The sequence below is a fragment of the Pollicipes pollicipes genome, unplaced genomic scaffold (genome assembly GCF_011947565.3).
Source record: "Pollicipes pollicipes isolate AB1234 unplaced genomic scaffold, Ppol_2.1 Scaffold_6686;HRSCAF=7923_pilon_pilon_pilon, whole genome shotgun sequence".
Taxonomy (NCBI): Eukaryota; Metazoa; Arthropoda; class Thecostraca; order Pollicipedomorpha; family Pollicipedidae; genus Pollicipes; species Pollicipes pollicipes.
This window is the reverse complement of record NW_023596921.1, coordinates 24559033-24580930: the sequence shown is the minus strand read 5'-3', so window position 1 is coordinate 24580930 and position 21898 is coordinate 24559033. Positions and strand designations below refer to the sequence as shown.

General features: G+C 55.6%; 1 protein-coding gene across 1 annotated transcript in view; it reads right to left on the bottom strand.

The window, feature by feature from the left end:
- The window catches only part of LOC119108094 (Down syndrome cell adhesion molecule-like protein Dscam2), a 223129-nt gene that overhangs the window by 71066 nt on the left and 130165 nt on the right, over nt 1–21898 (bottom strand). Inside the window, exon 4 of the mRNA XM_037231671.1 lies at nt 4638–4799. Within this exon, the coding sequence (XP_037087566.1) occupies nt 4638–4799 (162 nt within the window). The remainder of the gene's footprint in view (nt 1–4637; nt 4800–21898) is intronic.

Below are 21898 nucleotides of genomic sequence, written 5' to 3'. Positions count from 1 at the left end.
CGTCTCCAAAGGGGTACGGAGCGGCGGTGTATCTTCGTACCGCCCGGCCAGACGGCTTCGGTGAGGTCTCGCTGGCGTTGGCTAAGGCACGGCTCGCCCCGCTGAAGCGGGTTACACTGCCGCGGCTCGAGCTTCTGGGGGGCCTCTTGGCCGCGCGCCTGGCCGCACTCGTGCGGCAGGCTCTGCGGCTTCCCGAGGACACGGTGACTCGGTGCTGGACCAGCTCGATGATCGCGCTGGGATGGATCCGCGGTGAGCCTCAGCGGTGGAAGCAATTTCTCGCTAACCGAGTGACAGAGATACAGAGTTTGACGGCTCCGTCAGACTGGTCGCACTGTCCAGGTGAGGAGAACCCGGCCGACCAGACAGCCCGCGGGCTGTCAGCAGAGGAGCTGGTGGGATCGCAGCTGTGGTTCAGTGGTCCGAGCTGGCTCGCCTCGCCCCACGGTTGGCCCGGCGCTTGCGAGGCGCCGTTGCCTCGTGGCGAGCTGCCTGAGTCAGTTCAGCTGACAGGCGCGGCAGTAGAGAATGGTTCGTCGTCAGTCGAAGGTGACGACGGCCCCTGTCTGGTGGCTGGTGCGGGTGATCAGCCAGCGTTTGACACCGCCTGCTGGTCGTCTCTGTCGAAGGCTGTCAGAGCTGTGGGCTGGGTGCGCTAATTTTCTAACAACGGGCGGAGCGCGCGTCAGAAATGCACCCTCGCTGACCTGTCTTCCGACGAGATCGTGTCAGCCCAGCACGTGCTCCTGAGAGAGGAGCAGCGACAGGCGTTCGCAGCAGAGCTGAGAGCGTTGCAGGAGGGCAAGGAGCTTCCGAGGAGTTCCAGCTCGTACAGGCTGACTCCGTTCATAGGTGAGGATGGGCGCCTGAGAATCAAGGGTAGACTGCAGCAGTCTGAGCTATCGCATGAGGAGCGGCACCCGGTTCTGCTTCCGAAGGGCCGGGTCGCTGAGTTGTTGGTTCGGGACCAGCATCGGCTCATGAGCCACTGCGGTGTGTCGACGCTCATGACTGCAGTCCGAGCAGCGTGCTGAGTTGTGGGCTTACGTTGCCTCGCAAAGCGAGTAAAGCGTCTCTGTGCAAGATGTTAGAGGCAGGACGCTCAAGCCTGCAACGAGCCGGCAGCACCGCTGCCGCGCGACAGGGTGACGCGAGCCCCATCGTTCGTGGTCACTGGTGTGGATTTCGCGTGGCCGGTTTTCGCTCTGGACTGTCCCCGCCAGAAGCTATACGTGTGCCTTTTCACTTATGCTGTGACGCGCGCGGTGCACCTCAAGTTGACGGGGTCGTTGTCGCAGGACGACCAGACAGACGGTTCGCGGCCAGGAGAGGTCTCCCGTCCGTGATGTGCTCAGATAACGCACGGACGTTCTTGGGAGCTGACGTGATGATGACCCGATACTTCGGACATCTGGCTCCTCAGTGGAAGTTTATCGTGCGGCGTTCACCGTGGTGGGGCGGCTGGTGGGAGCGACTGGTGCGCTCTGTAAAGGTAGGACTGCGAAAGTCGCTGGGCACCAGATGTCTCACTCGAGTAGAGTTGGAGACTGTGCTGATGGAGGTGGAGTCATGTGTCAACTCGCGACCGCTGACGCAGGTGACTGACTCGGTGGACAGCGAGAACCCGCTGACGCCCAGTCATTTCCTGGCGGGACGTGGCGCCAGCTTCCAAGCCAGGGTGCTGGAGGATGCAGAGTCCGTGAGCAGTAAGATGCTGTCCGACAGAGCTCCTGTGCGGGAGAGACGGCTGAACCGATTCTGGTCCGTGTGGAGGAATAAGTATCTGCGGACCCTCCCTCCGTCGGTCCGCGAGTTCAGGTCCCACGGTAAGCTGAGGCTGGGGTCAGTGGTCCTGATCAGGGAGGACCAAGCCCCTAGGATGAAGTGGGTGATCGGGGTAGTCACCAAGCTGTACTCAGGCAGGGACGGTGTCACTAGGTCAGCTGAGGTCCGAACTAAAGGGGGCCAGCTGAGGACCCGGGCAGTCAAGCGGCTGTGAGACTTGGAACTGTGTAACGATCATTGAAGCCGTTCACCACTCCCCCCCCCCCCCCCTTCTCCGCCGGGCCAAGTTTTGTGTAACGCAGTGCCTTGTTTGTTAAGCATTGCCGTGTCAATCCAAAGGCGGGGAGGATGTTGGGGATTTTCAGTTAGCAGTAGATTTTCTTCGATGCTAAGCAGTGTTATAGGAGGCCGGTGGCGGTCCGACATTTTGTAGTAGCCAGCGGGCGGTTCACCCGAACGGTCAGATGCCCCGCCCGAGGAGAGGGAGGGGCTGGTCAGAGAAATCAGGAATTACAAGTGTGTGTTCAGTGAGTTTTTCTAACACAATATGTTCCTAAAAACAAAATGTTGATCCGGGTCATTCTGGGGCAGTGACCTATTCGGACCCCTGAGAAGTGCATGGAAGATGTATAATGCGGTTCTTGTTATCAATAAATTCGAAATGAGCACCAGACACTACCTCATACAGCAAGCCCAAGAGCAAAAAAGCGGATTGGCTTTGACTGTGGTCTGACCTTCGAAACTGACCTTAGGTCAATGGGATTAGTTCATTTAAATGTTGCGTTGACTAAGAAAGCACCTCAGCGATGTATGGTGCAACCGCGATGCAACAACTCTCCGTTGTTACATCAGATCGAACGATTCCCTAGAAATTGACTCCGCAGAATCCGTGGCCTGTCTTGGAGCTGCTGTTGGTCAGCAACCTTACAAGATACATCTAAATTGTTAATACCAAATGACCCACTGTTCAATTGCCTGCAGCTATGCATCCTTTGGCGCGGCTGTGCCGCGCAGTTCGGAAACCAACCTGAAAAAACCTTCGAGTGGGTTAATTTGACCCCCCACCCGAGCGTGTTATTAGCGCGCTTCGGTCCGTTCCATTAATCTTGGAACGGACTTAATATTAAACAACCTTTTTTAGCTGTCACATCTGGAGCGCAAATTAAACTGGACGGAACCCGGGGTGAAATGAAGAATTGCAGATAGGTTAGGTAAACTTTATCGACTCAGCCCACCCCCCAACCCATTAAAAAAGTGACACCCCTGGATTGAGATAAGCCAGAACACCATTGAAACGCCACGACGCCTACAGCACCGTGTGAGCTGTGTCCTGAACAGCGACACCACTTCCTTTTCCTTGGCGCCTTCCTTCCTTCTTCCGGCGCCGTTTGAACTGTGCCAGGCCACGATGGGCGGCCGCAGAGCGGCCGCGTACAGACTGTATATTCTCCGCGAGCTCGGGACACATCGGTCGGATTTTTCCGGCCCATTTCCCACGTGGGGTCAGCCGCGGCGGCCGTGGCCGTGGCCGCTCGCCCAAGGCTTAACCAATCCGTCTCGCTGGCGGTCCCGCACGCCGGGCACGCGCGCGCCGTCCGGACGCCGCTCGCCGTGTTTGTCGCAGTCGGCGCCGGCGGCGGCGGCGGCCGAGTTGCCGGCTTCTGATATTGTTTCGTCCCGGGGGGGAGGCCAGCCGAGCTGAGTCGACTCACCGCCCAAGCCCCGACAGTGGCATCAAAGTCGGCAGACTGGTGGTGTCGGCGGAAGCTGGCACCGCCGCCGCGGCGCCCACAGTAACCGAGCGGCAATTGGCGGCTGCGCTCCAGTTTCCGCACGGAATTGCGTCCCTAAAAACCGGCCCGTCCGCCATAAAGCGTCCTGTAGTGGAAAAACAAGGGCAGGCGGCTCGATGTTGAGGGTGGAGGCGAGTACGTCTCCCATTATCCCACTGGATTAGCTTTGTTTGGTGCGATGTGCTCTGTCGCTATAAAACTGCTAGGTCGACGATGTTCTTAACAGAAGTAGAAAATATTCAGTTAACTATTCGTATCGCGGATCTTTTAGTGCGTGAAGAGTACAAAAGGTAGCAAAAGGCAATTCAAACAGGACGCTAGTAAACTCGGGCCAAAGGATCTGTCGACCAGAGCATGCTAAAACAGAGATGCACCACAATATAAAATTAAGCAATAGAGTGACTCATTCGTCTCCGAAGTAAGCAAAATAATTTTATAAATTTTAGCGGCGTGCTAGATGACATATCCAAAGCCGTCCCGAATAAGTTAAGTTCGCATCGTTCCGCCTGTCAGAAAAAAAAACGCTGGGTTGCCTGTGATCAAAGACATGGCACGCCCCACTGCTTAACTGCTCAGAGACCTCACAGGGATCTCGCAGTTACGAGCTGGCGAAATCCCCTGTAGTAATTAAGCACTATCTGTGCGATCCGCTGGAATAATGTTATTAACCACCTCCACTAACTGCGGGCTGGGAGAGCTGGGCCACTGGCGCCAAATGCAGCTAGCAGTTTGTTACAGTGGCCGGTAGTTACAGGGGTTCGACATGCATATTTTGCATGACAACGCCAGAAGTGAGTGCTGAACCATTCCGGGCCAGGTGCGGCCAAGCACCGGACAGCAGCAAGGCTATCATCATCCGACGTAGGCAACGGCGCGTCATTATCACCACATGGTAATGTTGTGTATGCTAACTGCCTGAAACAAGTATTGGGTATCAAGTCGGCGTAGGGTAGATGTGCTTTATCTTTTACAGGGCCCATGTTTGCGGCCAAATTTGATGCAATGCAGCATCTGTGAGTTTTTTTACGTGGCCATCCTGGCTCCAAGGGCAAAACCTACCTCCCATCAGCGTTGGGTAGACGTTGAGCGCCCCATTGACACTCCAAGAGGTGATCTGGACCGTGGCGCGCACGTGGTCCGGCACGTGGCAGGTGAGCAGAGCGCTCTGTCCCGGAGGGGCCCGGCCGTCTCGCGCCGTAACACGGTAGCTCTGCAAAACAACTGTGAACAGAGGGGACGGCTGTTACTGAGGCGCAGGACCACGCGGGCGTGACCGCTGCACCAGCATAGAAGCGGACGCAGGACAGCCCCTGCGGACACCAGACCAGCACGGTGTGGAACGGTTCGGGGTACGGCACGGCTGGAAGGCACGCCATTGCGACACGGTAAGTGGAGGTACCTGTCCAGCACGGCTGCTCCGGTCACTAGAGGAGCCAGCCCCGCAGGATTGCCACGGTCACTGAGACGCCAGGCCAGCAGGATTGCTACGGTCGTTGCAGACACCAATCCAGTAGGATTGCTCTGGTCACTGGAGACCCCAGCCCAGCGGGATTGCCACGGTCACTGAGGAGCCAGCCCCGCAGGATTGCCACGGTCACTGAGACGCCAGGCCAGCAGGATTGTCACGGTCGTTGCAGACGCCAGGCCAGCAGGATTGTCACGGTCGTTGCAGACGCCAATCCAGCAGGATTGCTCTGGTCACTGGAGACCCCAGCCCAGCGGGATTGCCACGGTCACTGAGACGCCAGGCCAGCAGGATTGCTACGGTCGTTGCAGACACCAATCCAGTAGGATTGCTCTGGTCACTGAGACGCCAGGCCAGCAGGATTGCTACGGTCACTGAAGGCACAGGATCAGTGGAGGGCGGGGTACGACACAGTTATAGGAGCGCGAACCCAGCGGGGTGCGGCGGGGCCGCTTGGCGGAACACCACCGGTATCGACCGGATGTATCCGTCAGTGGAAGTCTCTCTGGTAGACGGGACTGGTGTCAGACCTTAAAAGGTGAGGGCGGCTGGTCGCAAGCTTGGATTAAGGTCTTTCGTGCGTTGCCAGCACTGTGACTGATGGGCAAAATCGGGGCAATTTAGTGGGTGTCTCTTAAAGCATGACGTGCAGTCATCTAGTTGTAGCCACGCAGGCAGGTTTTTTATCTCTTTCCTACGTACCAGTTCTTCGAACACGCGTTTCTTGGTACACGTATTCCTTCGCATTCTCCGTCCGTCTTATTGCATTTATTTGTACCGTATTTCTTCGTGTCGTATTTCTTCGCAAACACACGTCTTCAAATCGCACTTCTTGGCGTGCGCCTTTTTTGTTTCGCATTCCTTCGTATGGGCGATTCTCCGTATCGCACTTGGCTTCGTATAACCTTTTTTGCTCACAGCTTTTTCCACATCGCATTTGTTTCGCGTATGCAGTCATTTGCATGAAATGTGAGATTTTGAGAGCAGAGGCAATGATGAAGGACGAAGCTATTTTATTTATACTGAAAGTGATATGCCCGCCAATCGGATGAGATTTATGTACTGGGCCTGGTGGAGACAGCCCTTCTAAAGCAAGACTTCGACCTGCTGAGAAGTTATCACAAAGGTGGTTTTGGCGATATGGCGGTTTTCTCCTCGAATCTTGCAAGGTGTATCCCGTCCAGTAAAAGTAAAAAGCAAATGTAAAAGTACCCCGATCGGTTACCAGTTAGAGCCAATTGAAGACTGTTGCGGTTTCGCCAACAATAAGTGCGCTGAGATGCCGGCTGAGGGACAACACCTGAGGCGCCGGACTGACACTTTGGCATGCGCCTCCGAAAGAGATATTCCGGCCGGTAATGGTGAGAATGTGCTGCAGCCGAGCCCGACAGCAGCGCAATAAGCCGGTGAGCTACTCAGGCTGCTGGCCGAGTCTTAAGTCCTCCACGCGGAATGTGCAGAGCCTCTCAAACGCGCCCAGTTAAGGCTAAGCGATCTTAGGCTGTCGCGATGCAGCCAAACAGGAAGTGTACATGGAACTGTGCATTTGCGTTTAGAAGGTTCGTCCTAGCAAACTTGTGCATTTACAGAGCTTTGCGCCCACACAAATTTGCATGCGAAGAAATACGGCTGTGGTGGCGGCTGGGAAGGCACGCAACGCTGGCAGTGATGCAGCACCCAGCACAGACGGCATCGGTGTCGGTCACCAGGGGTTCAAGGCTCCGCATTGCATTTCTATGAACCACTCATTCCAAAGACCACTTACCTGGCAGAACTATCTCCCGGAAAAATGTTACTACGAGGGTGGTTTTAAACCGGACGAGTTCAACGAGGGAGGCTGTAGGCCGTAGAACATGTGCAAGCATTCGCTCGAAATTCTTAACATTCGGCGCAGAAGTAGAATACTGTCATGGCGCACGGCTTCTAGAACTGCTGATGCCAGCTATCCGCACATAAGTAACTGCTGTTTAGAGATTATTCCGTTCGCGGTACGCAGCGCCGTGTAGAGTAAAACTGAGTGTAGCTTCCCAGCGTGTGACACCACTCAGCACTCTTCCCAGCATGTGACACCACCCGGCATTCTTCACAGCGTGTGACACCACCCGGCACTCTTCGCGGTGCCCTTGCGAGTGCCAAGGGGGCACGCGACGGCATCGGAGGCGCAGCCAAGTACGCCGTGGCGCGAGACAGTCTCGGACATAGTGCCAGTGACCAGAGCCACGCATGGGTCTCATGGGTCTCACGAACCCACGAACAAGGCGTGGGTCTCTTTGAAAAATGCCCGTCTGATCCGACGTCCAGAGCCTAAATCAAAGTCCCAGGTACTAGCTCACATTGGACGCATTACAACGATCCGAGACCTCGGTGCTGGACACCGCGTCAGCGTGCGCGTTTGCCCCCTTCGATCGGGCCTGACTCGTTTGACTTGCGGCGCGTTGGGTTGATTCCTTCTCTGACCCCCAGCAGCTGAACCTACCTTGCGATAGACTCCGTTACCGATTCAGGATGATGTGGCATGGTTCCGGGCCTATTCTGAGGAGCCGATTCCGTTGGTAACGGGCAAGCATGCGCACCGCATACGCGCCGCTCCGTGGGCTACAAATAGCACGCATTGAATATGAACTTCAGTGACAGAAGATAAAAACATGCGGGGTTCATTTGCCGGCCTTGCCACAGGGAACCGCCAGGAGATCATTTCTTTTATTATTTGCAGTTCTGTCCGAATCGACGCATCAATTATTCGTTGGCAATACGGTTGCCTCATTTCCAACTCTGACTCGTGCATTTTTTTAATGATCCATTTCGCTCTGACTCGCCGTAAATTGACTCATTCCAGAATCAACTCCGAGATTTGAGGAGACAGCCGCTAAATGCATTCACTGGTAAAAATTCCTTTATTTGGACCTTACCATGCGCGCCCCTCTCCATGGCACGGAGGATGGGGCCGCGACAATCAAACTGCACCTCTGGCTCCACAGACGCACAGCTTAACCACTGCACTGCTGGTAAACCCCAATTTATCTTATCTTATCCAACCGTCGCCCTTGGGCTTATGGCCATACCAACCCCTGCACATCCCTAATCAGTCATACCCAACCATTTCCTTGCCGTTTTGATTCATCCAGCACTTCAGTTCTAAATCATGGAAATGTTTGGAGAAAGGTAGTGCCTAAACTCACTGTTTTACATTGGCGAGTGCGGAAATAGGGTGAATGGAGCTATACATGACCAAAAACAAAAAGCAAACAAACAAAAAAAAAACGCGAGAAGTAGCGTTGCGTATTATTTCTTGAATACCCCACCTGACGATCCATCAACATCTTACACAGACCCTCACTTCTACGCATGGACTCATGGATTCATCCAAGCCCGTGGAGTCAAACTGGATAACATCACGCGTGTTGTTATTACCACTGGATGTTCACGACGCACTCAGCTGCTGAGCCTTCATGACACTACTTGCCTTTCACCATGGCAGGAAGGATGAGCACCGCGGGGAATCGAAGCCCGTATCTCAGGTTATCTGGACGCGCAGTTTAAACACTGCCCCCCTGACAGCCCATACCTCTCAGAGTCTGCACTCCGTCTACCAGGGGTTGCTCGCGTGACTATGAGGAGCCCGGTTGCCGTCCTGGGGCTGCCCCATCAGAGCAGCCATAACTTACTGTGTCTCGGGGCAAAGCGGTACGGCGTTGATCTGACACTTAAGAACGATAGCTCGCGGCGAACTACGGACACGGGTTTTGGCTCCCCTTTAAGCCAACTTCACCTACACCATAGATCTAGTTACTCGCTTCCGTCATCGTTAACGTCATTTAAACTCGCATAAATCCACAGCTGTCCCCGTGGGAGGTTCATCGTCGGACGGGCAGTGTTTCAGCGATGTTGTGACCCACGATGCCCTGCTCCACGGCACCCTGCTCTGTTCCCGCCGGTGTGGCCCGGTCTCAGACAGCCGCGGCGGAGCCAGTCTTCGGTGGCAGCCAACCGTGAGATATGGCAGCACTGACGTCAGCAGCGTGTGGTCAGCACTCCGTCATGGGCGGCCGCGGCGCTGAGGTGCGGCCGGCGATCCATCACACGGCGGCCGGCCGATCGGCGCGGGGGCGGCGGGGGATGCTGACCAGCCCCGGCGCGCCACAGGCCGGCCGATCAGCGCGGGGGCGGCGGAGGATGCTGGGCAGCCCCGGCGCGCCACAGGCCGGCCGATCGGCGCGGGGACGGCGGGGGATGCTGGCCAGCCCCGGCGCGCCACAGACCGGCCGACGCCGCCGCCGTCCGCCACCAAGACGGATGGGCACCGGCCGAGCGCCGGGCCCGCCGACTGTCCCACGAGGTGACCTACAAGGTCAGCAGGCGCCGACACCGCTGGCACACCGACAACGGCTGGATTACACGGGCTGGACGACTGGATCGATGCAGGCTGAGAGCGCCACTTGGGGGAGGTCACATTTGCCGCGAAACATTGAGTGTTGTGATTATGTGGAGTGTCACTTTCTCGATCAAACGCACCCACTTATGCCTTCATGCGCTGACGAATCCTGCTTATGTCGGCAGCCTACCTTCCACGGACGTTTTGCGCGGCTGTTTGGCATACTTTTTACCGTGCTCATCCCCAAGCGAAGCTTCGCCACTAAACAGCGCGCTTCTGTAATCCTCTTGTCTCATCACGCTGGGGTCAAGTGCTGCCACGATGGCTTTGCTCGCACCCCATTCCCCTCATCAGCATAATCGTGATCTGCTGCACTGGCGTACGCGGGTGCGACGAGCTAGTCCGCCAGCTGCCGCGCCTCGGGCACAAAGGAAAGCCCTCTTGGCGCCATGCGAGAATGAATGAATGTATGAATGCCAGCGGCCCGCCACATTCATATGAAAGACCAAGACTTATGTGATGAACATTTCCGGGCACATCAGGTGAGTGATGGCCTGGCCCACAACACATCACGCCCGGACTTAAACCTCTACGAGACTGAGCGACGCAGGTGAGCCGGCACACTGTTTGTCGTGGCCGCCTCGCGCTCATCACGTATGCGGCGAAGCGACCGTAGCGAGGTGTGGTGCCTCCCCCTCCCCCACCCCCATCTCACCAGTCTAACTCGAGCTCGAATTGGGTTACCGACCTTCTCCGACGGCTGAAGCTCGGAGCTGGAAGCGGAGTCGGCGCCATAAATCTGGCCCGTGTGCCCCGGTCGGACCAGCATCTGAATATGATAAGGCCCACCGCTGCTGGTGATAGATGACGCCATTAGAGCCCCTGCTAAATACATACTGCGTAACTGGGCGCGGCGGCTCGAAATTCGCCGACTGTACTCGACGCACGGCTGCCACGTGCAGTTGATCGCCATGGAGCCGCTCGTCGGCGAAGAGATGGGCCATGGGCGATCGGATCAATACGGCATTGGCGGTCCGAAGACGGCGGATGCAGTGAAGGACTGGAGGTGATATGAGCCTGGCAGCTCCAAGTGCTTCATTATATTCTCTGTTCACGAGAACCACCAGGAACACACCAATTCTAAACAATAATACCTTAAAAACAATGGGATCAACAGCCTAACCAGAAACGCAGTGCCATGGGAAGTGACAGTTGAGAAATGATCTGAGCAAAGTTGCACCAGAGAACGGGCTGGCAATGCTGAGTTAGTTGCCAAGGAACGGGACACGTGGCCAGGGCTATCCTCTATGATTGCTGGAACAAGTGAACGACACAAGGACAGTATGGAGAGGGCCTGACATCCTGACATAATTTTTGTGGTAAAAAAGAAGCTCGTGGACTGTCGCCCCCCGTTATCGTCAGCTCCTCCGTGCCACATCAGCCCGTTGCGGGGCTAGTGTGTACGCAAACGTGCCAGGGAATCAAAGCAGCGATGCTCAGTGTTCAGTTCAGTCTATGATGCTGCAAGGATATATGCTGTCGCCAGATCCCATAACCCAAATAACTGGCAGACCATGGTGAAAATGGCAAGCCCTCCATGTCCTTCAGGCTCCATGAAAACGACTTCTTAACGTGCTCAAACTGCCCAAACGACTACCCCACCAGCGGGACATTTTTGACGAGCTTCGCGTGCTGAAAGCTGGAGAACTTGCACTTAATGTCCATTACCCGTGCAGCTATGGTCACTGAGTTCCTCTCCGGGCTGTGCACGGTTGCGCCTCACAGAAAACAAGATCTTGTGCGGTGATTATCTAATGTAGCTAACGTTTGATACAAGTATCGGCTGCGGAAAGAGCCTCGCGTTGAGTGCCCGACAATTAGTCATGGAGGCTCAACAAAGCTGGAGCGGAACATCATGCAAATGAAGCAAATGTCTTTATCCCGGGCTGTTTCGATATCAATGGCCCAAATAACTGGTTGTCATGTCACCCAATGGCTCCGAGGTCCTGCTTACCAGTGTTCATGTCATGGTGAACCTTTATCAGACAACCTTGATAGTGGCAGCAACTACATCTATTCATCCAAGGGCGTGCCCAAGGGTTCCCGCGAATTCGTCCGGTGAGCACTCCAACTCGGATATCCGGGCGTGGTTGGTTATGTCACAACACAACCAAAGTTTCCATTTGTGCTGTGATTTTCTCTACCCTCCCGAAATAGTAGTCTCAACAGCAGTGAAGCTCTGTTTTCTGCACGATGTAAGCTTGTCAACACTACAACTAAGGGCTTTGGTCCCACCACAAGCAGGATTATCGTGCATCGGTGTCACTGAGCACCTGTAACTGGATACACAGAACTATGCATGCACCAAGTCAACCTCTGACTTGACACGATATCCAGTACAGCCAAGCGCCGACCTAGTACGGTGCCGGTCACAGTGGACCGCTGACCTGACACATATCTGTCACAGTGGACCGCTGAACTGACACATATCTGTCACAGTGGACCGCTGAACTGACACATATCTGTCATAGTGGACCGCTGACCTGACACATATCTGTCACAGTGGACCGCTGACCTGACACATATCTATCACAGTGGACCGCTGACCTCACACGGCATCCGCCACAGCCGACCAGTGACCTCATCGGCTCCCGTCGCAGCCGACGGTGACCTGGAACGACACCCGTGACAGCCGATCGGTGACCTGGTGCGGCACCCGTGACAGTTGATCGGTGACCTGGTACGGCACCCGTGACAGTTGATCGGTGACCTGGCACGGCACCCGCGACAGTTGATCGGTGACCTGGCACGGCGCCCGCGACAGTTGATCGGTGACCTGGTACGGCACCCGTGACAGCCGACGGTGACCTGGCACGGCACCCGCGACAATTGATCGGTGACCTGGTACGGCACCCGTGACAGCCGACGGTGACCTGGCACGGCACCCGCGACAATTGATCGGTGACCTGGTACGGCACCCGTGACAGCCGACGGTGACCTGATCGGCTCCCGTCGCAGCCGACCGGTGAACTGATCGGCTCCCGTCGCAGCCGACCGGTGACCTGGTACGGCAACCGTGACAGCCGACCGGTGACCTGGTACGGCACCCGTGAAAGTCGATCGTTGACCGGACGAGGTCTCCGTTGCAGCGGGCTCCATTACTCGGAGAGAGGTCACGGAGTCAGCTGTTGATCTAGCACAGGCCCGACTGTGTTTTGTTTTTTGCATTATCACCGGCTTCTCATCTCCCTTTATACTAAAACTTTATCCCTTGGTCAGTCGAACTTGGCGCATCACTCACTGACAAGCTCCTGGTTGTTACATCCCTTCCCCATACTTGTCGTAAGCCCTTCCTGTACCACCCTACATCCCGTCTTCATTCTTATCCTCTCTCTGTCACATCTTGCCCACCCGCCACCTTTACATGCATACTTATGTGCATTTCGATGGGCACCAGAAAAGTCACTGTCTTAGTGCGTGCATCGGCAAATAAAGATAAAATGCATCATATAAAATATGCTGGGATCGACCCAACGGCTCAGCCTGGAGCCACAAACTGCTGACGGTCTAGACTGGGCTGACTCAAGCCGACCGGGCCGAAATGACACCGCTGCCGACCTGCGGGCTGCACCGCTGCCGGCCTGCGGGCTGCACCGCTGCCGATCGGCAGACTGCACCGCTGCCGACCTGCGGGCTGCACCGCTGCCGATCGGCAGACTGCACCGCTGCCGACCTGCGGGCTGCACCGCAGCACGGGGCCGCCGCGAGCGGTCCCGTGCCGGTCAGCTCCTTACCACATCGTCAGCCGGCACCGGGCCACAGCGAGCTCTGTATCAAGCTACCGGCCGGCTCTGTATCACACTGCCGACAGGCACCGGGTCACAGTGAGCTCTGTATCAAGCTACCGGTGGGCTCTGTATCACACTGCCGACCGGCACCAGGCCACAACGGGCTCTGTATCAAGCTACCAGCCGGCTCTGCATCACACTGCCGACCGGCACCGGGCCACAGTGAGCTCTGTATCAAGCTACCGGTGGGCTCTGTATCACACTGCCGACCGGCACCGGGCCACAGTGAGCTCTGTATCAAGCTACCGGCCGGCTCTGTATCACACTGCCGACAGGCACCGGGTCACAGTGAGCTCTGTATCAAGCTACCGGTGGGCTCTGTATCACACTGCCGACCGGCACCAGGCCACAACGGGCTCTGTATCAAGCTACCAGCCGGCTCTGCATCACACTGCCGACCGGCACCGGGCCACAGTGAGCTCTGTATCAAGCTACCGGTGGGCTCTGTATCACACTGCCGACCGGCACCGGGTCACAGTGAGCTCTGTATCAAGCTACCGGTGGGCTCTGTATCACACTGCCGACCGGCACCAGGCCACAACGAGCTCTGTATCAAGCTACCAGCCGGCTCTGCATCGCACTGCCGACCGGCACCGGGCCACAGTGAGCTCTGTATCAAGGTACCGGCCGGCTCTGTATCACACTGCCGGTCAGCTCCTTGCACACCGTCGGCCGGCACCAGGCTACAACGGGCTATGCATCAAGCTACTAGTCAGCTCCGTATCACACTGCCGATCGGCACCGGGCATCCGCGAGCTCTGTATCAAGCTACCAGCCGGCTCTGCATCACACTGCCGACCGGCCCCGGGCAATAGTGAGCTCTGTATCAAGGTACCGGCCGGCTCTGCATCACACTGCCGGTCAGCTCCTTGCCACACCGTCGGCCGGCACGGGGCCGCCGCGAACTCCGTATCAATGTTTCACCGGATCGATGTGCCGATGGTGATTGTTTCGGTAGCAGGTGGGCGCAGCTCGCTGCTTCTAGGCGGCGAGTGGTGACATTTTACCGGGACGGCACGCTGGCCACTCGCGACGCCCCGCCCCATCAGTCGGTAGGAAGCCATCGGCAGGGCGTGCCAGGCCCGGGATGTGTTGTCGCCCGCGATGAACCACCGCGTCGTCGGCATCGACGATGGTGCATCCCACAATTGGTCGTATTAAGGTCATTACGCCCGGGTAACGAGTTCATGACACATTATCAACTTCGACCTAAACGGGCTAAACTTTGGCGCGTGATTGGGTTCCATGGTGCATTGGCAGAGATATCAACTTTGGACGGACGAGCGGCAGGTTGAAACATTGCAATTATGGTCTTCGCAATTTACCGTCGATAGCTTTGGCGGCAAATCATTGGGTTCTACGGATACGCGGTGATGTTTATCACTCGGAAGGAAAATTTGCAATAAACTTTGTCAATATACAATATGTGCATACCGCTTCATTGATAAACGTCCACGCATGCACCGACGCATGAATCCATGTGCTCAGAACGCGGTGAATCGATTTGGGAAGAAAAGACAAACCACAACACGAAAACATTGGCCAAAATGGCATTTCACTCCCATCAGTGGACAGCAAAACAATCAGCGTGAGAGCATATAAGTGGCATCAGGTTTACCTTACAACTGACTGACTTTGGACCATACCATCAGAGGATTCCACCTTACTCCGCAAGTCCCAGCAAAACGAAAGAAAAAGGTCGGATCGCAGCAGCCGGGCTCTGTTTCACATCAAACGGGGCTCCCGACCCCCGACCGCTGACGATCTCCCCCCCCCCCCCGACCGCTGAGGACCCCCCGACCCCCGACCCCCCCGACCGCTGACGACCCCCCCGACCCCCCGATCGCTGACGACCCCCGACCCCCGACCGCTGACGGCGCCGACAACAGCGCGCTTTACGCGCAGCAGCGCAGCTCAGCCTGTTTGGTACTCCAGGGGGCCGGAAAGCTAATGTCTCTTAGACGTGGTACCATAACTGTCGGTAAGGCGATCACGCTAAACCCAGTAATTTGCCCGGTGCAAACAACAGGCAGCTTCTTTACCGGCTCATTTTTCCGGCGCGATCGCTGGACAAGACCCGGGCAGCCTGGCTGCGTCGCCGGCTGTGAGCGGCGGTGTGGCCTAGCAGAGTGCCGGCGGCGTCTGGGCCTCGTCGGTCGCGGCGTCGGCGCCGACGCGACGCGCAGTGTCACGGCGCAGCGGGCGCCGGCCGTCCGAGCGACTAATGGCCGCAATTAATCAGCCGGGACCAATTACCGCCCGCGGGAGGCGGCATAGGAGAGAGCCGACGACACGGCGCCGTCTCGGCCCTATTGTCTCGCTGCGCTGACGAGGCGTCGCCCGCTGATGACTCCTCCCTGGCGACACTGAGCCACTGGCCTGGCTCCCGCCGCCGCTCCCACGCGTCTCCCCCCCCCCCCCCCTGCTGATGACTCCTCCCCGGCGACACTGAGCCACTGGCCTGGCTCCCGCTGCCGCTCCCACGCGTCCCCCCCCCCCCCCGCTGGTGACTCCTCCCTGGCGACACTGAGCCACTGGCCTGGCTCCCGCTGCCGCTCCCACGCGTCCCCCCCCCCCCGCTGATGACTCCTCCCTGGCGACACTGAGCCACTGGCCTGGCTCCCGCTGCCGCTACCACGCGTCCCCCCCCCCCCCCCCCCCCCTGCTGATGACTCCTCCCTGGCGACACTGAGCCACTGCCCGGGCTCCCGCCGCCGCTCCCACGCGTCCCCCCCCCGCTGATGACTCCTCCCTGGCGACACTGAGCCACTGCCCGGGCTCCCGCCGCCGCTCCCACGCGTCCCCCCCCCCCGCTGATGACTCCTCCCTGGCGACACTGAGCCACTGCCCGGGCTCCCGCCGCCGCTCCCACGCGTCCCCCATTCATGTCCTCGTGTCTCCATCACCGAGTGATATTGACTTCATAGGCCCTTAAGCACCCATACAGAGTAGCTGGAGCGGCATCGAGCTTTCATCTCAGCCGGCTTCTCTCATATATAGCTTCATTGAACACAACGGTATTCCGGGCGGGTCCCCGTTGCCCCCATTCCGGGCGAAGGGGTGGCGGATTCCTCCCTTCTTTCATGAGATCTCGGGAACTGCTGGACCGATGTTGAAAAATCAGACGGCATTTGATTGCTCTCCACAATATCTGCATCTCTAAAAAGGAAAAGGCCAACAGTACCTGATACGGTAGCGACCGGAGGAAAAACACTTGAAAACATTTTTTCATCATAACCAGTAATCTTCATGTATTTATTGTCTTCATTGTGCGTCTTCATCGTATATGATACTTACCTTCATGACGTCCGGTTATCTTCACTTTATATTCAGTAAAACCCCTTCAATCCAACTGGACGGAACCAACGCAGATCGCTAGGTAATGGTATTCAGATCGATGTCTTATGTCGTTGGGCAGCTGAGCAATGAAAATGGCGCAACCTACAATCTAAATAGCCAAAACGGGGCTCTCTTTGATTATGGCCCCTACAACCCCTCCCAACCGAATAAGAAACCAAACCCCCGTTGGGAGGTGCGACACGGGTTGGTCGCAAACAATAGCGAAGCGGGTAGATGATGAAGCATGTAAGTGGCCATTGGGATAGTCTTTTGCTTTTTTGTGAGAAATATAGATAGGTATGAGCCAAAATTTCGACATACGTAGCCAGGGTACCTATCTTCTGAGTGGGAAAAGAGTAGGCCATATCAGAAACAGCTAATATTGTCGGCTACAATACTGCTATGCGCTGTAAGTGAGGTGCGGTGCCCAAGCAGCATACGTAGGTGAGTGGCATGGATGTGTCCAGCTTTCCAAAGGAAAGAAGTAGAGGGATACGTGCCTGAAGTATGGTCCATTGCCACAGCTGCCAGCTGACGGGGCCCGACAGCGGGCCACCAACAGCGGGCCCTGTCCAGTGCCTCCGTGTGGCCGCCAGCTGACGGGCCTCGACAGTGGGCCACCAACAGCGGGCCGTGCCCAGTGCCTCCGTGCGGCCACCAGCTGACGGGCCCCGACAGCGGGCCACCAACAGCGGACCCTGCCCAGTGCCTCCGTGCGGCCACCAGCTGACGGGCCTCGACAGTGGGCCACCAACAGCGGACCTTGTCCAGTGCCTCCGTGCGGCCACCAGCTGACGGGCCTCGACAGTGGGTCACCAACAGCGGACCTTGTCCAGTGCCTCCGTGCGGCCACCAGCTGACGGGCCTCGACAGTGGGCCACCAACAGCGGGCCGTGTCCAGCGCCTCCGTGCGGCCGCCAGCTGACGGGCCTCGACAGTGGGCCACCAACAGCGGGCCGTGTCCAGCGCCTCCGTGCGGCCGCCAGCTGACGGGCCCGACAGTGGGCCACCAACAGCGGGGCCCTGTGCACTGCCTCCATGTGCTGCAATCCCGCACACCTGTTTTTGCTGCTGGATTTGCCTCTGGCATATTTCTTTAAAATGCTGTTAAGGTGCTGCTGCACAGAGGTGTGGACGGAGCGCAACATTGCATTTAAGGCCTTCATGTTTCAGATAATATGAACTCCTTACTCGCATCTTCGGAGCCTCCGTCCAAACACAACCTTCTGTCAGCCTCACACGCGCGGTTATTTCACTACCTTTTCCGTCCATAGAACCAGAGCGCTGGCATAGGCTTGTGCCTTCTTTTTCCCCTTGTTCCTGACTTAGGCTGTGTTCCCTCACACACCCTTTCTCCAAATCTGAGCACGCATTTGTCGTCGTACATATCAATCACATGCTGGTCAACATTGCCTGGTGTGCAAAGCGTTGCATTACGATGCCGACAACTATCGCTCCCAGAAGCGCATTGGCGGTTCGCAATCCATTTCACTCCATTTGAAAACTTCCCTTTTCTAGCTCTGCAGCCAGCACTTCCGCGCTAATATTGCTATATTGTGACCCAACACATATGTTGAAACAGTGCTTTTCACTGGAAGCATCAGTTTCACTCGTAAATGCAACACAGTGCACGTAATTACGGCGAAATCTCCATACTGGCATGACTGCCCGAGATCTGGACACTGGGCTGGCAAAGCTGGAAGTCCTAGCCTGGAAACCCGAAGTCTTGACCTGCAAACGTGTTTGAGTCGGAATGGACATGGACATAATGGACCATGAGTTGCTAATTATCATGTCGAGTCAACGGCCTTCAATATAGCGGGAGGTGCTGTTCAAACGACGTTGTAATGCGAAGTAATGATTTATTGAGAGCACTCGATATTTTGGGCCGCGCTCACCATTAAGTACGCATTGTTGCAGTGAGTTAGGTGGTTTATCAAGCACTGATCTGAGAGATTTACGGTAGAGCAAATATAAGAAAAAGACTCCACTGCATTCGACGTTGCCGAAAACATGGAGCCGATCACGAAATAATGATTGTAATTGACTTACTTCAATGCGCCACTCAATCATTTCGAAAAGTTCCACCAATGGTGTTGGTAATCCTCGTATATGGCGGGATGCCTTGCCACGGAAAGGTTGTCACAGAAGCCGTCGAAGATATCACACACTCTTCTTCATTTACGAAGAAGTAAACGTCTGGAATTCCTAAAAACGGCATATCAAATGGCATGCTTCACAGGAGGCTCCGCATAATTGGGGCTGTCACGATTCCCTGTAACAACGAAACTGTTGGCGCACAGTCGGAAATGCTGACCGGCGACTATCTGCACTAGTCACTTGACTCGATTCCTGGCACAGCATAACGATGTATCCAGTATCGACTCAAGTTTGACGGATGCTCTGAACGCGGTCGCATTTCCGCTCAGCTGTCCGAGCACCCTTTCGGCATACGTCAGCTGACTTCATCGGCTCCAGTGACGACTGCGGACAACATATCAGAAGAAAAAACAAGACCTTGCCGATCAGTGCCCGATTACAAATAAGCTCTGAAAATTAACAAAATTCCAGGCTCGTAAGCATTCAGGTTAACAAATCATTGACGCAAGCCAACAAGGTCGGCATCAGTCTTCCATGGACGACAACCTCTCTTCGTCTGGCTGAATGGGCGGAAGAGGTGAACAGGCTCTGCCAGGTTACGCCGGAATAATCCAGGTATGGTCATTCTTACATCCGATTTTTAGATACCCAAAATGAACTGGAATGCGCTTACCGTTAGCATTGGGGAGCAATTATTGGCAAGCAGTTAATTGCGTGAAACACGTAAGCACATGAGCTATCATTAAGTTGTCTGTAATCAAACTATGTGCCATCGTGTTGCAGGCACACGCAGAATAACGAGATGACGGTGTTCAATGCCGACCAAAATGTGGCAAACACAAATCTACGGCATCCCACGAGGCCGCCGTTAAAGATATTTAATAAATTTGTTAACCATCTCACCATCCAGTTTATGAGTTCCGAGTAGGTGGTAGTATGTGTGTTCACTTGTGGGGTAGGGGGGGGGGGGCGACCGGACAGACCTCCTCATTAGGGAAGGTGGACCGGGCAGACCTATTGCGGGAGGCGGACCGGGCAGACCTCCACCCGCCATCTCAGGGCTGCTGATAATGGTGATACTCCATGTGATGGATAGCTTTGACTCGCTTCTTCCTTTGTCTGTGTGTGCCAACGTCGGCAACAGCAGGATTTCCGGCCAGCGCCGACCGTTGTTTCGCGGCATCACTTGCCCCGCCGCTGTAGCTAGCCCGGAGCGCATCGCTTCAGCGGGCGAACGCCATGTGTGACGCCAGGTGGACCAGATCGACACCTCCAGTGCTGTTTGATGCAACACCTGATTGGTATATAGTGCTGGACAATGTAATCTATGACCTTGAGCAGAATTTATTATGTCTGGTCAAAGGATACGTAGAAACGCCATGCAGCTGATGTGTAAGCCGCAATGCAGCGGCGCCAGCCCGCTGCCATGATTGCTTCATAGCTGACCGATCTTGCCTCCAGTGATTTGAGGGCAGACTGCCTGCTTGCACACCGAGTGCCAGCCCGTAGAGATGTCTTCGGTTCCTGCTAGGCCAAGACTGGCAAAGACCTTAACGAGTATTTTGTTAATGTTCCCTGGGGTGGCCTGCTGCCCGAAAACTAGCAGAGTTCGACCGGTCCAGACAACGACTTCTTGCTGGCTCAGTGCTGATGGCTGCACTGTCCAACTGCAAGCCCATTTCTCCGAGATTGAGTCTGTTGGCATACAACTGACACGCGGGCTGATGAACCAGCGGTTGTTGTCACATTTCGAACAAACAGCAGACCCAGCTGTGAGCCCCTCCTTACGTTTGGTCCATCACATTCGAAAACGGCAATGTCCGCTTTGGACTGTCCTTGGACAAAGACGTCGCAAACATGTTGCTCTTCTGTCCAGAAAAGTACAATCCTGTGACGTTTGATTTCATTGCACCTAGATGAGTGTTGACAGTTTCCCTCCGTTTGATTAACTAATGAGTTCCATGTTACCTCAAAATGCATTGATGTCTGCTGCGCATGCTTGGTTTGACATGCCACTTCTGTCTGCTGTCAGCGTCACGTTGGGAGGTGTTCCACGATGACGTTGGAAGGGAGAGCTACACCCACCACCTTTGCTGAGGATCTCTGTAGAGGTCTGCAATGATGATTCATCGGATTTGGATCCAATGACACCATCGCGATGGTACGATGCGTCGTGTCGTAAAGAAAGACGAGCGCCTTCAGCGGCCCCGCACGACGCGAGCCAGAGCGATAGTCCGGATCCAGGGAAGCACTGAGAAGCGCACCAGAGCGCTAGTCCGGATCCAGTGAAGCACTGTGAGGCGCATCAGGTTAGATCCGCGGACAGCACATAAATAAATAATGAGGTATTTGGTAAAAGAAATAGCGTAATGGCGTTACGCTCTAGGCGTGTTCACATGATATTTTCGCTGGGCGATCCGGTGACTTGCGGTGCTCAATATCTTTATCTGCAGCACCCAACCCATTTATTCAGAATACCGGATGTTCCTTACATTCGGCTCGTTCATATGATTTATCATGGCAATAAAACACGGATGTCCATGCAGTACAGAGTTGCGCAAAGGACGAGATGTGATTTTGCCAGCCACGCATCGTTGGCGTGGTACGTGGATCCTCAACATTCCAAACAACGGTGATATGCTCAAGGTATGAATGCGTCTGGGACGCATGCGACTGTAAAAACCGAAAAACTGCACACCACAGGTGCACAACAGCTCACCTGTGGCCTGACTTAAGTACTAACACAACCTTTACATATCAAGTCATCTTTACACGCATTGCAGTTTCCCCTTATCACCATATGACCACATCCACTAACAGCCGAATGGGTACAGTTCTACGGCTTAATAGGTATTCGCATTACCGCGCTGCCTACCCATGTCTAGATGACATACCCAGATGGCCGGGGTTGCTTGCCAGTTGTCACTTACGTACCAGGTAACCAGATCAAGGTGAGGTGAAGCATGGAGGGACCATATCATTTGTTTGTTTTAAGCCGAAATGGAATAGCTTGCGACTGATTCAGGTTGTTCTTTTTGTAAATTAACATTGGCGTTTGAGATAAATGACCGGGTTAGAGATCTGTGCTTGCCTTTTGCCTAGATTGGTTCTTGGCTAGCTTTCATCAATTCCGGATCGCAATATGTGTCACCACCTGAAGCACGACTTTGTGAGTCATAGTTTATCTAAATGATGA